This window comes from Delphinapterus leucas, chromosome 1, assembly GCF_059928025.1.
Source record: "Delphinapterus leucas isolate spDelLeu-1000000601 "Yukka" chromosome 1, BTC_Dleu_Yukka2, whole genome shotgun sequence".
NCBI lineage: Eukaryota > Metazoa > Chordata > Mammalia > Artiodactyla > Monodontidae > Delphinapterus > Delphinapterus leucas.
In genome coordinates, this window is record NC_143129.1 from 89,535,745 (window position 1) to 89,551,647 (window position 15,903).

General features: G+C 36.5%; 1 protein-coding gene across 1 annotated transcript in view; it reads right to left on the reverse strand.

Annotated features, from left to right (window-relative positions):
• The window catches only part of SYCP1 (synaptonemal complex protein 1), a 152,521-nt gene that overhangs the window by 107,972 nt on the left and 28,646 nt on the right, over window positions 1-15,903 (reverse strand). The window contains exons 12-14 of the mRNA XM_022583832.3: window positions 9,373-9,467; window positions 8,687-8,871; window positions 7,397-7,464 (exon numbers count right to left, since the gene is read on the reverse strand). Coding sequence (XP_022439540.1) covers window positions 7,397-7,464; window positions 8,687-8,871; window positions 9,373-9,467 — 348 coding nt within the window. The remainder of the gene's footprint in view (window positions 1-7,396; window positions 7,465-8,686; window positions 8,872-9,372; window positions 9,468-15,903) is intronic.

The window sequence follows — 15,903 nt, forward strand, 5'->3', positions numbered from 1 at the left end:
TAATTTTAATAACTTTATTATACTTTTCTTTCTTTCTTTCCCTCCTTCCTTCCTTCCTTGCTTCCCGCCTTTAGACAACGAATCATCCCAAATTGAGGAGGTGGACTTTGAGAGCAAGATTTATGATTTTTTCCCCTTTACCTCTTTTTGTGAGGGTGTATGTGTATGCTTCTGTGTAAGATTTTGTCTGTATAGCTTTGCTTCAACCATATGTCCTAAGGTTCTATCCGTCCCTTTTTTTTTTCTAAATAATTATTTTTTAATTTAATAACTTTACTATACTTTATTTTATTTTACTGTATCTTCTTTCTTTTTTTACCTTCCTTCCCTCCTTCCTTCCTTCCTTCCTGCCTCCCTCCCTGCCTCCTTTCTTTCCTTCTTCCTTCTTTCCTTCTTTTCTTTTCTTTCTTTTTCTTTCTTCCTCCCTTCCTTCCTTCCCTCCTTTCTTTCTTTCTTCCTACTTCTACTAATTCTTTCTCTCTACTTTTTCTCACTTTTACTCTGAGCCGTGTGGATGAAAGGCTCTTGGTGCTACAGCCAGGAGTCAGTGCTGTGCCTCTGAGGTGGGAGAGCCAACTTCAGGACACTGGTCCACAAGAGACCTCCCAGCTCCATGTAATATCAAACGGCGAAAATCTCCCAGAGACCTCCATCTCAACACCAGCACCCAGCTTCACTCAACGACGAGCAAGCTACAGTGCTGGAAAACCTATGCCAAACAACTAGCAAAACAGGAACACAACCCCACCGATTAGCAGAGAGGCTGCCTAAAATCATAATAAGTCCACAGACACCCCAAAACACACCACCAGATGTGGACCTGCCCACTGGAGAGACAAGATCCAGCCTCATCCACCAGAACACAGGCACTAGTCCCCTCCGCCAGGAAGCCTACACAACCCACTGAACCAACTTTAGCCACTGGGGACAGACATCAAAAAAAACGGGAACTACAAACCTGCAGCCTGCAAAAATGAGACCCCAAACACAATAAGATAAGCAAAATAAGAAGACAGAAAAACACACAGCAGATGAAGGAGCAAGATAAAAATGCACCAGACCTAACAAATGAAGAGGAAATAGGCAGTCTACCTGAAAAAGAATTCAGAATAATGATAGTAAAGTTGATCCAAAATCTTGGAAATAGAACAGACAAGATGCAAGAAACATTTAATAGCGACCTAGAAGAACTAAAGATGAAACAAACAATGATGAACAACACAATAAATGAAATGAAAAAGACTCTAGATGGGATCAATAGCAGAATAACTGAGGCAGAAAAATGGATAAGTGACCTGGAAGATAAAATAGTGGAAATAACTACTGCAGAGCAGAATAAAGAAAAAAGAATGAAAAGAACTGAAGACAGTCTCAGAGACCTCTGGGACAACATTAAACGGACCAACATTCGAATTATAGGGGTTCCAGAAGAAGAAGAGAAAAAGAAAGGGACTGAGAAAATATTTGTAGAGATTATAGTTGAAAACTTCCCTAATATGAGAAAGGAAATAGTTAATCAACTCCAGGAAGCACAGAGAGTCCGATACAGGATAAATCCAAGGAGAAATACGCCAAGTCACGTATTAATCAAACTGTCAAAAATTAAATACAAAGAAAGCATATTAAAAGTAGCAAGGGAAAAATAACACACAAGGGAATCCCCATAAGGTTCACAGCTGATCTCTCAGCAGAAACTCTGCAAGCCAGAAGGGACTGGCAGGACATACTGAAAGTGATGAAGGAGAAAAACCTGCAACCAAGATTATTCTACCCAGCAAGGATCTCATTCAGATTTGATGGAGAAATTAAAACCTTTACAGACAAGCAAAAGCTGAGAGAGTTCACCACCACCAAACCAGCTTTACAACAAATGCTAAAGGAACTTCTCTAGACAAGAAACACAAGAGAAGGAAAAGACCTATAATAACGAACCCAAAACAATTTAGAAAATGGGAATAGGAACATACATATCGATAATTACCTTAAATGTAAATGGACTAAATGCTCTCACTAAAAGACACAGATTGGCTGAATGGATACAAAAACAAGACCCATATATATGCTCTCTACAAGAGACCCACTTCAGACCTAGAGACACATACACACTGAAGGTAAGGGGATGGAAAAAGATATTCCACACAAATGGAAACCAAAAGAAAGCTGGAGGAGCAATTCTCATATCAGACAAAATAGACTTTATAATAAAGACTATTAGAAGAGACAAAGAAGGACACTACATAATGATCAAGGGATTGATCCAAGAAGAAGATATAACAATTGTAAATATTTATGCACCCAACATAGGAGCACCTCAATACATAAGGCAAATACTAACAGCCATAAAAGGGGAAATCGACAGTAACACATTCAGAGTAGGGGACTTTAACACCGCGATTTCACCAATGGACAGATCATCCAAAATGAAAATAAATAAGGAAACACAAGCTTTAAATGATACATTAAACAAGATGGACTTAATTGATATTTATAGGACATTCCATCCAAAACCAACAGAATACACATTTTTCTCAACTGTTAATGGAACATTCTCCAGGATAGATCATACCTTGGGTCACAAATCAAGCCTTGGTAAATTTAAGAAAATTGAAATTGTATCAAGTATCTTTTCCAACCACAACGCCATGAGACTAGATATTAATTATAGGAAAAGATCTCTAAAAAATACAAACACATGGAGGCTAAACAATACACTACTTAATAACGAAGTGACCACTGAAGAAATCAAAGAGGAAATTAAAAAATACCTAGAAACAAATGCCAATGGAGACACCATGACCCAAAACCTATGGGATGCAGCAAAAGCAGTTCTAAGAGAGAAGTTTATAGCAATACAAGCCCACCTTAAGAAGCAGGAAACATCTCGAATAAACAACCTAACCTTGCACCTAAAGCAATTAGAGAAAGAAGAACAAAAAAACCCCAAAGTTAGCAGAAGGAAAGAAATCATAAAAATCAGATCAGAAAGAAATGAAGCAAACAATAGATAAGATCAATAAAACTAAAAGCTGGTTCTTTGAGAAGATAAACAAAATAGATAAACTATTAGCCAGACTCATCAAAACAAAATGGAGAAGACTCAAATCAATAGAATTAGAAATGAAAAAAGAGAAGTAACAACTGACACTGCAGAAATAAAAAAGATCATGAGAGATTATTACAAGCAACTCTATGCCAATAAAATGGACAACCTGGAAGAAATGGACAAATTTTTAGAAATGCACAATCTGCCAAGACTGAAACAGGAAGAAATAGAAAATATGAACAGACCAATCACAAGCACTGAAATTGAAACTGTGATTAAAAATCTTCCAACAAACAAAAGCCCAGGACCAGATGGCTTCACGGGCAAATTCTACCAAACATTTAGAGAAGAGCTAACACCTATCCTTCTCAAACTCTTCCAAAATATAGCAGAGGGAGGAACACTCTCAAATTCCTTCTACGAGCCCACCATCACCTTAATACCAAAGCCAGACAAGGATGTCACAAAGAAAGAAAACTACAGGCCAATATCACTGATGAACATAGATGCAAAATTCCTCAACAAAATACTAGCAAACAGAATCCAACAGCACATTAAAAGGATCATACACCATGATCAAGTGGAGTTTATTCCAGGAATGCAAGGATTCTTCAATATACGCAAATCTATCAATGTGATAAACCATATTAACAAATTGAAGGAAAAAAACCATATGATCATCTCAATAGATGCAGAGAAAGCCTTTGACAAAATTCAACACCCATTTATGATAAAAACTCTTCAGAAAGTAGGCATAGAGGGAACTTTCCTCAACATAATAAAGGCCATATATGAGAAGCCCACAGCCAACATCATCCTCAATGGTAAAAAACTGAAAGCATTTCCACTAAGATCAGGAACAAGACAAGGTTGCCCACTCTCACCACTCTTATTCAACATAGTTTTGGAAGTTTTAGCCACAGCAATCAGAGAAGAAAAGGAAATAAAAGGTATCCAAATCGGAAAAGAAGAAGTAAAGCTGTCACTGTTTGCAGATGACATGACACTATACATACAGAATCCTAAAGATGCTACCAGACAACTACTAGAGCTAATCAATGAATTTGGTAAAGTAGCAGGATACAAAATTACTGCACAGAAATCTCTGGCAGTCCTATACACTAATGATGAAAAATCTGAAAGTGAAATCAAGAAAACACTCCCATTTCCCATTGCAACAAAAAGAATAAAATATCTACGAATAAACCTACCTAAGGAGACAAAAGACCTGTATGCAGAAAATTATAAGACACTGATGAAAGAAATTAAAGATGATACAAATAGATGGAGAGATATACCATGGTCTTGGATTGGAAGAATCAACATTGTGAAAATGACTCTACTACCCAAAGCAATCTATAGATTCAATGCAATCCCTATCAAACTACCACTGGCATTTTTCACAGAACTAGAACAAAAAATTTCACAATTTGTATGGAAACAGAAAAGACCCCGAATAGCCAAAGCAATCTTGAGAACAAAAAACGGAGCTGGAGGAATCAGGCTCCCTGACTTCAGACTATACTACAAAGCTACAGTAATCAAGACAGTATGGTACTGGCACAAAAACAGAAAGATAGATCAATGGAACAGGATAGAAAGCCCAGAGATAAACCCACACACATATGGTAACCTTATCTTTGATAAGGGAGGCAGGAATGTACAGTGGAGAAAGGACAGCCTCTTCGATAAGTGGTCCTGGGAAAACTGGACAGGTACATGTAAAAGTATGAGATTAGATCACTCCCTAACACCATACACAAAAATAAGCTCAAAATGGATTAAAGACATAAATGTGATGCCAGAAACTATCAAACTCTTAGAGGAAAGCATAGGCAGAACACTCTATGACATAAATCACAGCAAGATCCTTTTTGACCCACCTCCTAGAGAACTGGAAATAAAAACAAAAATAAACAAATGGGACCTAATGAAACTTCAAAGCTTTTGTGCAGCAAAGGAAACCATAAACAGGACCAAAAGGCAACCCTCAGAATGAGAGAAAATATTTTCAAATGAAGCAACTGACAAAGGATTAATCTGCAAAATTTATAAGCAGCTCATGCAGCTCAATAACAAAAAAATAAACAACCCAATCCAAAAATGGGCAGAAGACCTAAATAGACATTTCTCCAAAGAAGATATACAGACTGCCAACAAACACATGAAAGAATCCTTAACATCATTAATCATTAGAGAAATGCACATCAAAACTGCAATGAGATATCATCTCACACCAGTCAGAACAGCCATCATCAAAAAATCTAGAAACAATAAATGCTGGAGAGGGTGTCGAGAAAAGGAAACACTCTTGCACTGTTGGTGGGAATGTGAATTGGTACAGCCACTATGGAGAACAGTATGGAGGTCCCTTAAAAAGCTACAAACAGAACTACCATATGACCCAGCAATCCCACTACTGGGCATATACCCTGAGAAAACCATAATTCAAAAAGAGTCATGTACCAAAATGTTCATTGCAGCTCTATTTACAATAGCCAGGAGATGGAAACAACCTAAGTGCCCATCTTCAGATGAATGGATAAAGAAGATGTGGCACATATGTACAATGGAATATTACTCAGCCATAAAAAGAAACGAAATTGAGTTATTTGTAATGAGGCGGATGGACGTAGAGTCTGTCATACAGAGTGAAGTAAGTCAGAAAGAGAAAGACATATACCGTATGCTAACACATATATATGGAATTTAAGAAAAAAAATGTCATGAAGAACCTACGGGTAAGACAGGAATAAAGACACAGACCTACTGGAGAATGGACTTGAGGATATGGGGAGGGGGAAGGGTGAGCTGTGACAGGGCGAGAGAGAGGCATGGACATATATACACTAACAAACGTAAAATAGATAGCTAGTGGGAAGCAGCTGCATGGCACAGGGAGATTGGCTCCGTGCTTTGTGACCGCCTGGAGGGGTGGCAGAGGGAGGGTGGGAGGGAGGGAGACGCAAGAGGCAAGAGATATGGGAACATATGTATATGTATAACTTGTTCACTTTGTTATAAAGCAGAAACTCACACACCATTGTAAAGCAATTATTTTTCAATAAAGATGTAAAAAAACTAATAAACAAATGGGACCTAATGAAACTTAAAAGCTTTTGCACAGCAAAGGAAACCATGAACAAGATGAAAACACTACCCTCAGAGTGGGAGAAAATATTTGCAAACAAATCAGCAGACAAAGGATTAATCTCCAAAATATATAAACAGCTCATGCAGCTCAATATTAAAAAAAAAAAAGACCCAATCAAAAAATGGGAAGAAGACCTAAATAGACATTTCTCCAAAGAAGACATACAGATGGCCAAGGAGCACATGAAAAGCTGCTCAACATCACTAATTGTTAGAGAAATGCAAATCAAAACTACAGTGAGGTAACACCTCACACCAGTTAGAATGGGCATCATCAGAAAACCTAAAAACAGCAATTGCTGGAGAGGGTGTGGAGAAAAGGGAACCTTCTTGCACTGTTGGTGGGAATGTAAATTGATGCAGCCACTATGGAGAACAGTATGGAGGTTCCTTAAAAAACTAAAAATAGAATTACCATCTGACCCAGCAATCCCACCACTGGGCATATACCCAGAGAAAACCATAATTCAAAAAGACACATGCACCCCAATGTTCATTGCAGCACTATTTACAATAGCCAGAACACGGAAGCAACCTAAATGCCCATTGGCAGACGAATGGATAAAGAAGATGTGGTACATATATACAATGGAATATTACTGGGCCATAAAAAGGAACGAAATTGGGTCATTTGTTGAGACATGGATGGATCTAGAGACTGTCATACAAAGTGAAGTCAGAAAGAGAAAAGAAATATCGTATATTAACGCATATATGTGGAACCTAGAAAAATGGTACAGATGAACCGGTTTGCAGGGCAGAAATTGAGACACAGATGTAGAGAACAAATGTATGCACACCAAGGGGGGAAAGCAGCGGGGGGTGGGGGGGGTGGCGGGATGAACTGGCGGATTGGGATTGACATTTATACACTGATGTGGATAAAGTTGATGACTAATCAGAACCTGGTGTATAAAAAAAATTATATATATATATATATATATAGTAAGAAAAATAAAAAAGACTACAAAACATCTGTTAGGCTCCTTACAATTCTAGGTATGTATGAACTGCATAATGAAACTGAAAAGTCTTTCTTAAGATTTAAATTTTCTATCTTTGAAAAATCAAATTAATAGTTATCAAATAATCACTATTGGTAAATGATGGAGGAGAAACTATATTTTATTCTGAAATAATGTTGATGGTTTTATAATTGGCTAATATTATCGTGTACATATGTTATTCTCTAAAACTTACCCAGATCACTTGATTTGTTCTGAAGCTCGATGGTAAGTACTTTCAATTGATCTTCACTTCTTTCCAATCTTGTAAAATATATTAGTTCATAATGTAAAATATTCTTTTAGTCAGAATTCATCTAGTAACTAAAACTGGTGCAATTTAGCAACAGTATATCTTATCATAGATTCACTCATTCAATTATTACACATTTCTTGACAACCTACTTTGTGTCAGATAGTGTAACATTTCAAAACAAGATATTACTATTATACATACATAGTTGTATATTAATTACATCTACATAAAACCTCAAACTTATTGTCATGATTTATCTCTTAGCTATTGATGATAATCAAATTAATGCATCCTAGAACTTTGAAAGAGATTGAGTACATAACTACTATTATACTGAATTCTGCCTTAGGAACAATATATGAGAATTACCCAATTCACTTAACTCCACTGGCTTTCCATTTCCTCATCTATAAAACTGAGGTAATTGGAACAGATGACATCCAAAGTCACTTAAAATTTGAAAATCACCTGGATAGGTCAATCAAGAATATACAAGATTAGCTGAGTTAGAATATCTAGTTTTCCTTCCTTCACTATACACAAGCAGTAGAGAAGAAACTCTACTAGGCCCAGGTCATGACTTCAGAGAGAAGCTTATTCCTCTCTTTCATCTTCCAGACTTAATTAACCCTTATACTAACGGGACAAAAATAATTACCTAGGCCTCATAACACAACTTCATATAAACATTTCCTTAATACAAAGTAGTGGAAAACAGATGAAGTTTTTAACTCAAGTTTTAGAAAAACTATTTAGATGAAATGCAGATGAATATTTTATATATATCTAACCATATTCATTAATCCATTGATTTATTAAAAATGTTTGAGTACCTACTCTGTACCAGGCTAGTTGCTAAATTTATAAATCACAAAGAAGGTTACAGACCCCAGTAAAAACAAACCAACAACCTAGGAAGTTATTTCTATTTAATAACCCACAGTTAATTAAATATGTGATATCACTGCATCAGCCCTTATGAGCTTGTCTATATTGCTTAACTCTATGAAAAGCATGCATGGGAACTATCCTAGAGAATACCTGCTATCTTTTCCTGGAATACCTGCCTACCCAATACAAACTCTTAAAATGTGTTCCCACTTTATATATAAAAAAGAGACTTGGTTATAGTTGTTATAGGAATTACAAGTCAGTTGTCAATGAATAGAAAATGGCACTGAATATTAGAAGTAAATTGCTTTTATTCAGCTAAATAAGAAGTATTTTTACCTTTGCTGTTCTGTTGTCAATAATTCTTTCAAGTTGCAGGTAGTAGTTTTAAGTTCAGTAACCACAAATGAATGGGCAGCTTTAGCTTCATTAAGTTCTTCCACTTGCGCTTCTTTTTCTCCAGTGAGCTGATATATTTTTTTTGTTGCTATTTGTAAATCTTCCTCTAAAGCCTTTTGAGTACTCTAAATGAAATAAAGTACAAAAAAAACCCCTATGAACCAAGGGCCTTAAGAAAAAAGGCTGAATTCATCTGCTTTCTGTAATTCACTGCCTCTCCCTCCCTCTCCTTTTCTTTCACCCCTCCTCTACTCCACCCTGGCCAATCTGGAGTGCCACACCCACTACTCTTATTTCAATTCACCATTCCTCCAAAGCCCACCTATACTCCCAATCCCTCCATGGAGTCTTCCTAACCAATCCAGCCCATAATGTTCTTTCAATTCTTAGAAATATTGTAGAATTTTTGCCTGAATCATGTTGGTACCTAGCATAGTCTTGTATTTGTTATACTTTTGATGTGTTTTTATCAAATGTCTCTAAACTATAAGCATTTGTAGACAGAGATTGTATCTTCTCTGTTTGAAGCTTCAGGTCCTTGTACATAGTATTAGCATTCAGTAAATATTTGTTGACTGACTGATGGTGTGAGAATTATCACACACTAATCAGTTTTTAAATCATACCACACTTCTTTGCAAAGACATTTTAATATCTTCTAGTTCTGATGTCAAATGATCCTTCTTCTCATTTGATTCTTTTAAGCTTTCACTCTGTAATTCTAAAAAAGAAAGTTATAGATAGGTAATACTTAATAAAAAATACATATCAAGAAAACAAATTATTTGTAACAATTACTTTTTCCTCTATTACATACTCCAAAATGAGAGAGAATTATGCATATACAGATGCACTGATATCATCACCTTTTACTGACCTTTTAAGATTGTTATTGCCCAAGGACTCAAAGGTGAATATATAGGGACATTTTGTGCTACATTTTTTAGTACTAGCTAAGCATTAGAAACAACCTAAATATCCAAAAGGAGACATTAAATTATGGTGATACAATGGTATATCATGTAGCCAGCCACTGTAAATGATGATATAGATGTTTATTTATTTATTACTAATTTGAATATTCATAAAAATCATGGAATAAAAAGGGCAATTTAAAAACAGTATTTATATAAATAGTACATGTGAAAGGAAAGAATATACATAAAAATCTCAAAAGTAATTTGTCTCCTAATGGTGAAATTATTCATGATTTTCATTATTCCCTATCTTGATTTTTATATTTTTCTAAATAATTGCATTTACTTATTTAAATATTATGAAAAAAAGCTACTGACTCCACTTGATAGCTAAATATTTACTAAATCCTAAGTGCCAGGTGCTAGTTTATATGCTTTACACATATGCAGTCACTTTTCAACCTCATAAAAAACACTAAGGGAAAACTGTTCATGCCCTTCTCTGGGTTCAAATTATTCTATTTCCTTTTACTAGCTACCTACACTTGGGCATGATACTTAACCAATCTCTCTCTACTTTTCCCACATGTAAAATGATAGTTATTCATATCTTGAAGAGTTCCTGTTAGGATTACACACGATAATGCAACTTAAAACATTTAACCACAGTGTTTTCTAGCATATAGTCAACAAATGTTAAATACTATTATGATGATGGTAATGATGGTATAGTGTATACAGAAACTGGACCTTAAAATTCAAGGTATTTACAGTACAACTGGGCAGGCAGACAAATAATCAAAGATAAGTGCTGATGGGTAGTCACTAGAAATTCTGGGAATATATCAATACATAGAGGGGACACCAAAGCTTAATAGGACCAGTAACGGTTAGAGGTAAGGGGAGACAGACATAGAGAGGGAAAGTTCCAGAAAATGACAGCTGGGTTGAAACATTTGAAAGCCAGTAACAATTAACAAGAGTAATGGGAGTTGGGAGAAAATCACGAGAGATGTGAAAGAGCATATACAAAGGCAAAAATGGAAGAGACAGGATGACACATTCTGAAATCTAAAGGAAATATATTTCAATAGCATGAAACTTAAAGTATGAGGGAGAAATCATAGCAGATATGATTGGAAAAATAATGACAAAATCATAACAGGATTCATATAACTTGCTCAGAGGTGTACGCTTCCTAAGTCATGAAAAACAATGAAGGATGTTAAACAACAGAATAATGTTCCAGGTTTATATTTTTTTTAATTCCAATCTCAAAATCTGTGTAGAAATGAAGGGGCTAGTGCGCCAACTCTCAGAAAGAAATAGGAAAAGTAGATCTGGAGAGGGGGCAATGATAACTAAAGATTGTCTATTATCATACTATTTATAATGGTCTGTCAATGAGTGTCTCCTCTGAGAAATCATAATCACAAACTAGTACTTAGGCATGTGTGGGAACAGAATATATGCTGCTTGAATATCCTAAAAAGCTCCAAGCCAAAACTTAGTTTGAAGTTCCCCTAAGTTCCCCCAGGATTCCAGAAGCTGCAAATGTAAATTTCCTCTGTAAAAATATACTTCCAGTTCAGGCCTTAAAGAATTTCCACAGCTGAAATTACATGACCTCACAATCAAAAATCACAAGAGTAAACAAAGCACTACGAGCAAAGTCAGTAGAATGAACAAAAGACAGACTTTGACCTGACTGTAAGATTTCAGATGTTAGAATTACTGGCTGTAGAATTTAAAAAATAAGTATTATATCATTTTTAAAAACTAAAAGAAGGAACTTCCCTGTCAGTCCAGTGGTTAAGACTCCATGCTTCCAATGCAGGGGTCACGGGTTTGATCCCTGGTCGGGGAACTAAGATCCCACATGCCGTGCGGTGCAGACAAAAATTTTAAAAAAACAAAAATACTAAAACAAATAAGGGGACTTCCCTGGTGGCGCGGTGGTTGAGAGTCCGCCTGCCGATGCAGGGGACACGGGTTCGTGCCCCAGTCCGGGAAGATCCCACATGCCATGGAGCGGCTGGGCCTGTGAGCCACGGCCACTGAGCCTGCACGTCCGGAGCCTGTGCTCCACAACGGGAGAGGCCACAACAGTGAGAGGCCCGCGAACCGCAAAAATAAATAAATAAATAATAAATAAATAAATAAATAAAAGAAATAAGGAAGATGTCCTAAAACTATCTAGAAATGACATATAAAATTGAAACTGACAATTTCACTGGGGTAATAGTGAGGTATGTCATTCAAACAAACATTCCTCTAAAAAGGAATAAAAATTCAGGATCAAATATTAAGAACATTAAAATCACTAAACTCCCAACGAAATAATAAGAAATTACCAGGCACAAAGTGAAGGGAAAATAGAAACTTAGAGAAGTAAGATAAGTACAAAACCTGCTTTTGCCTCAGGGGAATTTGCAGGTCCTGGCAAAGCTGGACTTTTGATTTGAAATTATGATGAAATGAGAAAAAGAAATATGAAAATCCAAAGACTATATAAGGTAAGAAGCCCAAGAATTAAACCTTTGTACAATAAGTTAGAACAATCATTATATGTGGAGGGAGCAAAAGTAAACAAACCCTCAAGCAAATCTACAGCTCAGGTTCACATCACCTGAGTGGTCCAGTTAATCCCAAGCCATGAAACGGACTTAAGGTGGGTAGAGCCACCATGCACATGGTAAAAGTAAATAGGAATCCTCCAAAGAGGAAGTTAACTTACTTACATACTAGGCAAGGCTTACAATACCTACAAATTTTTTCAAGAAAAATAATAAACATGTAGTCAAAGACAACAAGGCACCCAATAAAACAAGGCTAAATAAATAAAACAAAATCTGGACTAAAATATATCAGAAACAAAAGACAGTATGAGGCCCACAAACATTTAAGATAAAGAATTATCAGAAAGAAACTATAAAATAGCTATTCTTAGTATATTTAAAGAATAAAAACCTTGAAAATAATAAGAAACAGAAAATTACATAAAGTAGAATAGCAGATTTGAAAAATAAGTAAGAATAACATCTTAAACATCTTAATAACTGAAAATAAAATTGGAAGAGTTCATAGTGGGTGAGAAACAAATGAAGAGAGAATTAGTGAATGACAAGATAGGTGAAAAGAAATCGTCAAGAATAAGGCACAGAAAAGCAAAACTGTGAAAAGATGGAAAAGAAATTAAGAGTCACAGAAGATAGAGAAAATTAACATGATTTTTATTCAAAGTTCCAGAATGAGAGGAAACAGAGAATAGAGCAAATATAATGTTTGAAGGAAAGCAATAATAAAGGACATGAATTTACAGATTCAAGAAGCTGTAAAATAAGATTAAGCATATATCTTAACATATCATACTGAAAATGCTAAAATATCAAAGGCACAGAAAATCTAAAAAGCCACAATAGAGGGAAAAGATAACTTATATTCAAAGGTTCAACAGTTAGGTTGAAAAATGACACAAAGGAAGCCAAAAGAAAGCAAGATGCTACCTTCAGTGTTCTAAAACATATAGTTTTAACATATAGTGTGCCAACTAGAAATACATATCAAACAAAAAAATCCTTTCCAGATGAGAATGGATAAACAAACGTTTAGACAAAATCATCACAAGAATATGCTCACTAAAGCATATTCTAAGTATTACTCTTCAAGGTAGAAAGAATATGATCCAAACAAAAGATCTGAGAATTAAGAGGAGGGATCAAAATCAAGATGGCAGAGTAGGAGGACACAAAACTCACCTCCCCACGAGGAACACATCAAAAATGCATTTATACGTGGAACAATTCTCACTGAAAACTAACTGAAGAATGTCAGAAAAACTCTTGTACATCCAAGGCTGTAAGAAAGATCCACATGGAATCCAGTAGAAAGGAAAGAGAAGCAATCAGATCGGGACCTGTGCCCTGGTGAAGAGACACGGAAGAGGAGGGGAATCCTCCTTGGGGAGAGAGCAGTTCAAACCACGTATTGGGCACCTCAGCTCTCAGGTCCAAAAGTGGGAAGACAAGTCCCCTAAGCTGGTTAGAAAACCAGTGAGACTAACAAGGGGGCTGTAAGAAACCTAAACTCAACTTGTGAAGAACTGCAACACTTGCTTACTCCTGAAACAAGGCAGAGAAAGCAAACTGAAACTGCACTGTACTCTGTCCCATTTCCCACAACTTCCACAGTGTGCTACCCAGCCTGAGCCAAGTGCCTGCTCAGGCTTTGCTTGCTTTGCCCGCAACTCCACACTAGGTAAAGGGCTGCTGTGGCTGACCAGAGTGCTCAATTGTGAGGGACTATGCCAGCCCAAACACAAAACAGCATCTGAATAGGGAGGGGCATCCATTATCAGCACTTAAAGCAACAGTACATCAGAAGTGGTCCCAGGCTCTGACTACAGCTGACACCACCACAGCCTGCACCCAGACCCACACAGAGCACCCACACCAGCCCTGCCTACTCTGCAGTCCAACTCCAAACTAGGGTGAGGGTTGCAAAGGCATTTTAGTCCCATCTGAATGGGGCAGGGACAGCTATTAATGGTGCTTACAGATGCAGCACTTAAGCAGTCCAGACTCTGACTGTGACCAGGGATGCCACAGACCATACCCAGACCCACGCCGAGCACCTGCACTGGCCCCTCTTGCTCCAGCACTGCTCTGCATGGGGTAAGGGTGCCAGTGCTGGGAGGGAAGAGCACACACTTAGAAGGAACAAAGACAGATCAGACCAAACCCTTAGGCTTTCTCCTTGAGCAACTTGAGACCTGACCCTGCCCCCAGTAGGGTGGTGTTGGCCACTTAGAAAAGAAACCCCAGCTCACAACTGGCTCTGGCTCTAGTCCCTCCATCTCCAGCCCAACCTCTTACCAAGGTGATAGCTGCCAGCACATGCTGGGAAAAAACACGACTCACATCAGATCCCACTCTCCCACCACAGCCAATGGGCACACTCAGACTCTCCCATACAAGAATACCCCTTCAGGACCTCAATGGGTAACTTTTTCACCTAATTTCATCAAAACAGAGAAAGTTAAGCAAAATGAGAAGACAGATGAATTTCTTTCAATCAACAGAACAAGAGAAAAACCCTAAAAACAACTGATGAAACTAATAAATAATTTACCAAATAAAGAGTTTAAACCATTAGTAATAAGAATGCTACCTGAATTAGAGAAAAGAACAGATGAACACAGTGAGAATTTTAACAAGAAACAAGAAAATATAAAAAAGAAACAGTAAGAACTGAATAATACAATAATTAAATGAAAAACACACTACAGGGAGTTAACAAGTGACTAAGTGATATAGAAGAATGCATAAATGATCTGAAAGATAGAAAAATGTAAATCGCCCAATCAGCAAAAATATTTTCCAGCAAAAATGCCAAAAAAGTCCTAAAAATAACATTAATCAAACAATATGTAAAATTGAATAAAATAACATAAAAATAATAATAAAAGTAGATTCATAACCAGGGATAAAAAGTTAATATTAGAAAATTAGGTTTAACATTAGAAAATAATCACTAATAAATTAAAGGGAAAAAACATATGACAATCTCAATATATGCCAAAAAAAAGCACATTTGATAAGTCAATATCCATTATAAAACTCTTTGACAGTAATTCTCTTCCAGAAAGCAGGGATGCAATAATAAATAACTGCATTCCCCATAATTAGCTTTGTGCCTGACACAGAATAGAAAGGAGGTTAATAAAAGTTGAACAGATGAAAGAATGAGTAATTGTTTGAAAGTGGTAATATACATCCAAAAGAAAGTTTCCAACTGCCTTCCAACTGCATTATACATGGAATGTAGGACAATGTGCCGCTTCCATTCAAAAGGATAGCAGAGTAAGTAGAGACCTCAAATTTGTTAAAGCCAGAAGGTAAAGAAAACCTTCATTAATAGGTTTTGAGGGAAAAAAAATTTTATATGCTACATAAGAAGAGCAAGGGTTTCAAAGACAAAGTTTGGAAAGTAGAGGAACAATAGGAGGTTAAGACAGGGAGAAAAGCCAACGTTGATAAGAGAATGAAAAAAGGTAATGGGTTTTAACCAAGGATGACTGATATGTGGCCTCATGAAAAAACCCAAACCCTCTCCAAACAGCATCTTATTTCAAAGTGTAGCACTCTTAATACACAGCAAGAAAATAATCAAAATTTTCTCCCCTTAAATTTATTTCTTACATCTCTGATCACTGATACTCTTTAGCAGGCAACAAGTATT